The following is an 8157-nucleotide window of genomic DNA, read 5'->3' as shown; positions in this document are numbered from 1 at the left end:
AGGACCTGGTCAACACTTGATAGTATAATGTCAGGCCCTAGGCAATGAGCTCTAATCATTTCTGCTCCACTGACCATTGTGGCCCTATCTCTCTTAAAACCTTTAGTCAGTTTCCAATCATGTAACAATACTGTACTGGAGCTAAGAAATTGGGCCCATACACAAACGATTATCTTTTGGGGCGATAATTCTTCTGAACAATGCTAATGGAAGTACTGTTATTGGCAATCATTTGTCCCCTTGTTAGTTCTGATGTTAATAAGGCAAACAAATTATCTGTTTTTCTAGCAGGTTTGCAATCTCCGGAATTTACCCATGGCCTCAGCTGCTTATATTGATGATTCTTGTTCTGAGGTTATTGATCCTCCAAAGTCCGACGTACTGGATGTTGCTGAACTTGTCGGCGATCATACTCCGCTTACACCAAAACCAAATGTCGTAGCTTCTAGCAGCGTGCGCGAACTTTTGGAATGTCCAGTCTGCTTGAGTGCCATGTACCCTCCTATTCATCAGGTGTGCATTTCTGCTTCTCCAGCGGATTCATTTAGTTCTAAAAGTTAACTTGATGTGCCGAATTATTCCTGTTCAAATGTATTCTGTTAGATAACACAATATGCATTAGTTTCAGAGTCATCTTCAATATTCTTTGCTTGTAACTGCTATCATGTTCTTAGTTTTGCCTGTCTGAAGTTTTGTAGATGCTTTCCCTCTCTTGTTTGAGTAAAGCACTCTTGTTGCTTTCTATTATTTTCAGTGCATATGCTACTTAAACACCAAAACGAGTTGACTAAGTACGTTGTGCACTACACACGTTCTTTGACTGTATTGTAACGCCACCCTTTTGTGCAGTGCTCAAATGGTCATACAATCTGCTCTGGATGCAAGCCAAGAGTTCACAATCGCTGCCCAACTTGTAGGCATGAACTGGGTAACATAAGATGCCTTGCTCTTGAGAAAGTGGCTGCATCTCTTGAACTTCCATGCAAGTTCCAGAACTTTGGCTGTTTAGGCATTTATCCATACTACTGCAAGCTGAAGCATGAGTCACAGTGCCAATATAGGCCTTATAGTTGTCCATATGCTGGATCTGAATGTACAGTTGCTGGTGACATTCCATACTTGGTAAATCACCTGAAAGATGATCACAAAGTTGATATGCACAGTGGAAGCACTTTCAACCATCGCTATGTCAAGTCAAATCCCCATGAAGTTGAGAATGCCACTTGGATGCTTACGGTATTTCTCGCCAACACCAAAATGTTCATTAAGAATTTCCATCTAGCATTTTTGTGCTTCCTTTATGTCTGTGAAAATGCAAAATAAAACGAGAATACCTAGGAAGTGCTAGGTTTCATATCAATTCAAAATAAGCACAAAAGTCTGAGCAAAGATAACTGGAACCTGGGCGGTTGCTGGTCGGAGTCTACTGCACAACCATAACTACCACCAACCGAGAAATGATTAGTTCCCTTTCTGCAAAGGCACTAAGCTCATTTTTTACAGTAAACTTTGTGGCTGTTTCCACAACATATGCCAAGCTTTCCTGTCAGTCAAATATGACTACAATTCTTGTTTTTATGCTAACTATTTGTTGTACAATATATGATGAAGATGCTGGCAATGTTACATACTTGTTTGACCATAATAGTTTCACATCTATGAAGACACCACAATGCCCAGATCCACTGCATCTATTTCCAACTCAACATTTGAAATGTCTTACTCAGCTAAACCTAAGAATGGTTTTGCCATAACCGGGTGGGTTGGGTCGGTTTCTCCCTGTGGGCTTGTCTAGTTCAGTTTCTAAATGAGATTATTCTGACAACAGTTTGGTTTAGTTCAGTTTTGTGTAGCAACGGTTGGGTATAATCAGGTATGGGCCCGAACGGTTCCGGTTCCAAATAGTTTAACCCAAAGTTAATATACAGTTCGTGAGATTGGTTAGGACTGCGTTGCTCTGTCCGCTTCTATGCAACTGCATCCGCCGATGCTTGCAGCTCGCCGGTCCCTCCTCCGCTACAATGGCGCTTCGATCTTTGTCTCTCTCACCTGGCCCTGACCTCACCACGTGCTAGCAGCAGGCTGAGGCTCCATGGTTCTGCCCATATTAGTCGACCAATGATGGGGCGTGAGTGGTCGAGGCCAGAGAGGAGGTCAAGGACCATCTGCAGCTCAGCAGCTGGGGTCAGCGCGCTCCGGTCAACCGCTGGGCGCCATGGTGGTTTGAGGTCTCGTGGTACACAATGACGCCCACCTGGCAGTTGTACCTCTCGAGGTCGCATGACGCCATCATGGTGGCAGCAGCGAAGTGGCCTATGCCACGGCCACGGGCCTCGCCGTGGACGAACGCTGCAGGATGAGCACACATGTGCTTGGCATTGCAGTGCTAATCAAGATCATGCCATGACGAATCGAGAAGCTAGATCGTAAATTGCAAATGGACGCGCGGCAGTACGAGCTCAGGTGCTTCAGTGGGTGCTCTCATGGCATGGTTAATCAAGAAACAAGATCAAAAATTCCAGAGAGGATTGTTTGATCTGCCAATTGGGCTTTGTGGGGGGCTCCTCCACATACGGCTGGGTCCAGTACAAGCGCATGGGGCCAGAGTTGCCTGCTCCGCGCTGCTTGTGGCCACCTGTCTGTACGGGGCCAACATCTCCATGGACAAACAGAGGAAGCTGGCGGTGCCGATGCCGTGGTTGGACGTGCATGTCCATCTGAGACGCTAAGTAGCTGACCGGCGCGCACCGTGGCCCTCGCAACGGCGTCTCCTCCCACAACATCGACATAGAGTCATCAACCCCACGCTCCCGCTCCGGCTCCTCTGCTCCGAGCTCTGCAGGAGTCTCTGTCCCGGTCATCAACCGCCCCCGCTGGTTCAAGTGCTCGCCTAGGTGAAGGCTGTGGTGGACATGGTAGGCTTCTTCCTAGTGGTGAACCACGCGTGGCTGCTGGCCTCCTCGCCGAGATGGCCGCGTCCGTGCGCCGATTGCACGAGTCACCGCAGGAGGCCGAGATGCCATACTACACCTGCGACCTCACCAAGAAGCTCCGGTTCACCTCCAACTTCGACCTGTTCCGGTTGCCGCGGCCAACTGGCAAGACACCCTCTTCTGCGTGGTGTCCTACCGGAGTGCTCCGGCGTGGCGCCCAGGCTCGTTGTGGCGATGCTGGAGCTGCTGCTCGGGCCCTGCTCCTCTGGCCAGCATGCCGCTGCTCGCCCCTCCAGGCATCCTGCCACTAACTCGGATTCCTTCTCCGCTTCCCAGCTCTCTTCACCCCCCCCCCCCCGCCTCTGCTTTGACGAGGAGTCAAGCAACATGGTGGGGAATTGTTGTTCAACTAGACAAAACCCGGTTGAGAACTGTGGTTCCAGCCATAGGTTTAGTTTAGTTCAGGTGGAGTCAGGACGTGGTTTAGTTTGGTTTGGGTTTGAATAAATATCCCAGTGGGTTAGTTAGGTTCGGTTTGCCCAAATTAATCTCGTGGGTACAGGTTGAAGTTTGGTTTAGGTCCTCAACCATTCTCTGCTTTATACTCAGCTACTGCGTTTCCTCATCTCAATTTTCAATTGAAGCGCAATCCAAAATGTCATCTTTTCTTCCGTTTTCCTTTTCTATTAAACTAAGTACTCAAGTATGATTTGTCCATCTAGGTTTTCAGCTGTTTTGGCCAGTACTTCTGCCTACATTTTGAAGCATTTCAGCTGGGCATGGCGCCTGTCTACATTGCTTTCCTGAGGTTCATGGGAGATGACACGGAAGCAAAAAACTACAGCTACAGCCTTGAGGTAGGAGGTGGTGGGCGCAAGATGATCTTTCAAGGGGTTCCCCGGAGCATCAGGGACAGCCATCGGAAGGTCCGAGATAGCTATGATGGGCTAATAATCCAACGGAACATGGCCTTGTTCTTCTCCGGTGGTGAAAGGAAGGAGCTCAAATTGAGGGTGACCGGTAGGATTTGGAAAGAACAGTGAAGCGATCAGCCAATTTGCCGTAGTATGTGCCCATGAATAGCATTGCCAAACTGTATTAACACCTGGGCGCTGATTCTCAAGCGCGCAACCTGTAATACTTCTATTTTAGCTATCTTCTGCTGGATTGGCGCAAGTGGGTGACTGGTATCACTCAGATAACATGGGTGACACTGATACTGATGCAGGATTCATGGCAATCTCCTCTTTGCTTTGAGCTGCTTAGGCGTCCCATTCTGTAGCATAGGGGGGTTTGTAATGGCAACTCATTAGATGTAAAGGTGTAGCTTCCAAACTCCATTTGTATGGTCGATATGTTTCGTACAATGATATTGCTACTGTAGGATCTGTAACAGCTTGAGAATTAGAATTCTTAATTGATTGCTGGCTGAAGACATAACATAGGAGTATAGAACAATGGAAAGACCGAAGGATTCATCTTCACAAGAGGCACTACTACTTCAGCTCAACTATCTCCAAAATAAATGTAGTTGAAAGGAATCTTTCAACGGATGAAAGTTGGCTATTATGCTCAACAGCTTCAGCTGGTAATCTATTATATCTTCGTTCTTGGTCATCATGAGCGCTTCAACATCTTCAGGACAGTCGATGCAGCAGTGGCAAATAGCCTTCTAGACCGAGGAGCACTAGATACTTTTGGATCTTTTCTTGATTTCCAAGACCTACTGGTATCTAACAAGCCAAGGCCAACTTGACAAGGCCTTTGATTATTCACTTTCTTCTTGGTGTCAACAGGTCGGGCATACAGTGACTCTTTCTTTGGTGCATAAGACGGAAATAAGCTCACAAGAAACCGACATGTTAACACCGATCTCCACATGGGTAGAAACTGATCTCTTGCAAAATAGAGGTTCTGTCCTTTACGTGGTTCCTTTATCGCAGCCTGTTAACACATAAATAATGTAAAACAAATATGCAACATGGCTGTTTCTAGATTTAAAACTGGTTATTGAGTTGTCCACTGGCTACACAACCAAAATTCAGCCGCTTTGTATGAACTACTGTCAATAACCATCAAAGGAAAAACAGACACTTGGTTGAACTAAAACCAAAGTTCGTAAACACCCCCAGACTGGATTTTTCCTTGGTTGTTCTGATTGATCGAGGGACTGAAGATGTACAAAAGCGTCTTACCCATAAATTATTACCACACCAACCAGATAGTGATCATGATCGTTTAATTTTACGAAAAACAGAGCTACAGTGTTCTAGCCCTAGCAATTATATCTAACTCTTGAAATCTAACTCTTGAATATGTACATGCCGTACTATACTATGGGACGATACAGTGCCCGTCAATAAAAATATTTGAATGCTAATACTACAGCCATACGGTGTATTTCAGTGTCCTAATAAAAACTGTCATCAAATGAATTTGAAGAACTTTTATCGTCAGTCTCAGCATGCAGAAAAATAAATTACTACGTTAATTAAAAAATAATAATCATCATGCAGAAAAATAAGGAATAGAAAAGTCAAAAGGCACACAAGTTCAAATATCCATACATTTCTTCCCTTGACTTCAGGAGTAGACGATCCTATGGCTTCCTTCGACAAATCTGTTTCCCCTGTTTCCCATTACAGAGTTATTACCGTTTATTTGCAAAATGTGGGAAGCACAGGTTGTGAAACAAGCACGCACCATGTTCATGCAACACACCGTCTGGCACTGGGCAGGCATAGGGGCAGCTACAAGACCATGTGGAAAAATAAATTAAAAGATTGTTAGGTAGATCATATATATGGAAAAAAGGTAGCTAACGGTAAAACATGGGACAGGCGGCAAGACAAAATCAAACCAGTCAAGGTCTTCAATGCATATTACTTTTCCACTAGGACCCACATCATAATTCTGGAGAATTGCTGAAACTTTCCCAAGGACCTCCTCATGAGACGCCTGCATATTTATTATTTTTTAGAAGTTAATTAAGTTTTGTTATCACTTGATTTCGTTTACTTGATATGTATCCCAGCTAAATTAGCTGATGTGCTACTATTTATTGACTGTACAGCCAAAAAGGCCATATGCAAAAGAACTACAGTACAAGACCACTACAAACCTCAAATACACTTAACAGACAAGTATTAAAGAAATCCAGATAGTTTTTTCCAAGTAACAATTAACTCGCAAGTGTATTATTGACAATTTGACCATGCTTTAGTGTACTTTAGGAAACACCATTATTTGGTAAAGTTATTACAATCAAGCAATCATACAGCTCAAAATACACTAAATTGAAGTACTAGTAAGCATGTGGAAATAATTTCGAAGTGTTGCTCTCGCTTCCCCACATGATCAATTTATTGCTAAATGTACATCAGTTACTGATATTTAAGATTGTACATTTTCAGAATATATCGATTCAGATAGATTTCAAAAGTGGAAATCCAATCCATTGAACTGAGGTCCACCAGATTTTAGTATTTTATTTGAAAAGACTTGGTAAAAGAAGCAGATCAAGACAGCACAAGAAAATGATCTCGATAAAAATTGTGTTATTTTCCCGTTGGATAGCAAGTAAAATGTATGCAATATTCTCTCACTACAATCAATATCACAATTTCGCCAAACCTCAGCGTATAAAAGCATATTCAAATTGGAAAATTGGAGACCTAAGTCAGTGAAGATGTCATCTAACAAAAATGTGTTACCTTTGAATGAGTTTGAATATATGCATCAAGAGCTTCACCAGCATTCAGAAATATCCTAACAAGCATGAATGCATTACTAAATTGTGCTTTCTTCTCCTTTAGCTGCTTTTGCGCCTTGGTATTTTTACCTCTTTCTAATCCACACTCCTCCCTTGCAAGGGAAAAGTTAGAATCATCAATAAGATCCTGGATCCTATCAAATCCACCAAGGTTACGGAGATGCCTCTGAGCTGCGAGGAGCAAAATAGCTGCTGGGACAAGCTTCCCGTGCTTAATGTAATCCCATAGTTCGTCTACTATATTATCCGTTTGAGATGCAAGAACTCTAGTTGTGTCCATGAAGATCTTCTACATAAGTCACCAATAGAGAACACCATAATTTAAAGTGGCCACATTATACATAATACAGATTGGCACTAAACTTTATCAGCAAGAAAAAATAACAAAAAATATAGGTGCAGATAAATTTGAATCATCTCACACTAAGAAGAAATGGCACCTCCTCAAGTTTTAATATAAATACAGAAAAAATTACACATGCAAATAATTCGCTTGTACAAGTTGATCTATACTATGTTTTTAGTTCATAGAACAATCGACATAATTATCCAGCATGAACTTAAATTCTCAAATGTTGTTATGTAAGCAAAGTAGTAATTGATGTTCGGAGGGATTTAACACAAACCATCTCAGGCAGGCAAAGCAGATATATGAGCTTGTAGATGTACTCGACATTCCCCTTCATATGGCTCTGGTCAGATAGTAGATTGTCCTCAAGATACTTGTGCTGGCAAGTGTTCTCAATGGCAACATGGAGTGGGAGGAGGCCCTCAATGATTCTATCACCCGAGGTGCGTAGATTGGGCAATGCACCATAGTTGAGAAGTAACTCAACCATGTCAGCGGAGAATGTCTCGGCAGCTTGGTGGAGGGGGAAGAACCCAAAGCTGGTTATGTAGTTGGGGTTGGCGCGCTGCCCACCGAGCTTAGGTGCCGTCCCCTCCAAAACAAACTTAGCACAACGCAGGGCATTCGTTGCAATTATGAAGAGGAGGGTTTGCGGAGTGATGACATATCCACAAACCATGCACTCTCTATACTTTACGAACATGCGTTGAAAGGATGGAACACTATCTTCTTTTAGGATGGCCACCAAGCGGTCATGTATCTCAACAAACATTGTCATGGTCCCCTGGATGGATCCATCCATGTTTAAATATGGTAAAGAGAAATCAGCTCAGCTATCCAGCTATCAAAGTACATCAACAAAAATATTCTATAAAGAGATATTTTACAGTATTAAAATTAGGAAAACGTGCACTTACTATCCCTGAACTATAGCATGAGTGAAACATTCGTCCTATACTTCAAATCATCCAAATGCTGATACCTAACTACCAACACCATGCATTTTTCAGCTCTCATAGTTGCTTCGCCCATTTGAAACAGGTTTTGAGTGAAGTACGCTTACGTCATGGTACGTTTGGCATGTCAAAAAGAACTTCAGTTTT

The 8157-nt window shown here is 43.3% G+C and overlaps 2 protein-coding genes across 2 annotated transcripts; one reads left to right on the top strand and one right to left on the bottom strand.

Moving 5' to 3' along the window:
* The first annotated feature begins 287 nt into the window (after positions 1–287).
* Positions 288–4443, top strand: LOC124698376 (E3 ubiquitin-protein ligase DIS1-like). Its single transcript, XM_047230858.1, has 3 exons — positions 288–513; positions 850–1236; positions 3656–4443. The coding sequence occupies exons 1-3, from the start codon at positions 316–318 to the stop codon at positions 3974–3976; spliced, it is 906 nt and encodes a 301-aa protein (XP_047086814.1). The 5' UTR covers positions 288–315; the 3' UTR covers positions 3977–4443.
* Positions 4444–4550: 107 nt separating this feature from the next.
* LOC124695631 lies at positions 4551–7832 on the bottom strand. Its single transcript, XM_047228456.1, has 6 exons — positions 7332–7832; positions 6647–6994; positions 5794–5891; positions 5655–5683; positions 5501–5562; positions 4551–4877 (listed from the first exon to the last, which is right to left on the bottom strand). Exons 1-6 carry the CDS (start codon positions 7830–7832, stop codon positions 4551–4553), a joined length of 1365 nt encoding a protein of 454 aa, XP_047084412.1.
* Positions 7833–8157: the final 325 nt, after the last annotated feature.

This window comes from Lolium rigidum, chromosome 3 (assembly GCF_022539505.1).
Source record: "Lolium rigidum isolate FL_2022 chromosome 3, APGP_CSIRO_Lrig_0.1, whole genome shotgun sequence".
NCBI lineage: Eukaryota > Viridiplantae > Streptophyta > Magnoliopsida > Poales > Poaceae > Lolium > Lolium rigidum.
Note: the sequence above shows the minus strand (reverse complement) of the source record. Positions and strands in the feature narration are given on the sequence as shown.

Bases quoted from the DNA above. Each gene is read 5' to 3' on its own strand.
- LOC124698376 (XM_047230858.1), top strand. From the start codon at position 316: ATGGCCTCAGCTGCTTATATTGATGATTCTTGTTCTGAGGTTATTGAT. The intron at 514-849 runs GTGTGCATTTCT...CCTTTTGTGCAG, and splicing joins TGTACCCTCCTATTCATCAG to TGCTCAAATGGTCATACAAT. The intron at 1,237-3,655 runs GTATTTCTCGCC...TTGTCCATCTAG, and splicing joins ATGCCACTTGGATGCTTACG to GTTTTCAGCTGTTTTGGCCA.
- LOC124695631 (XM_047228456.1), bottom strand. From the start codon at position 7,832: ATGACAATGTTTGTTGAGATACATGACCGCTTGGTGGCCATCCTAAAA. The intron at 5,892-6,646 runs GTAACACATTTT...ATAAATATGCAG, and splicing joins ATATTCAAACTCATTCAAAG to GCGTCTCATGAGGAGGTCCT. The intron at 4,878-5,500 runs GTATGGATATTT...ATGTGTTAACAG, and splicing joins CTGAAGTCAAGGGAAGAAAT to GCTGCGATAAAGGAACCACG.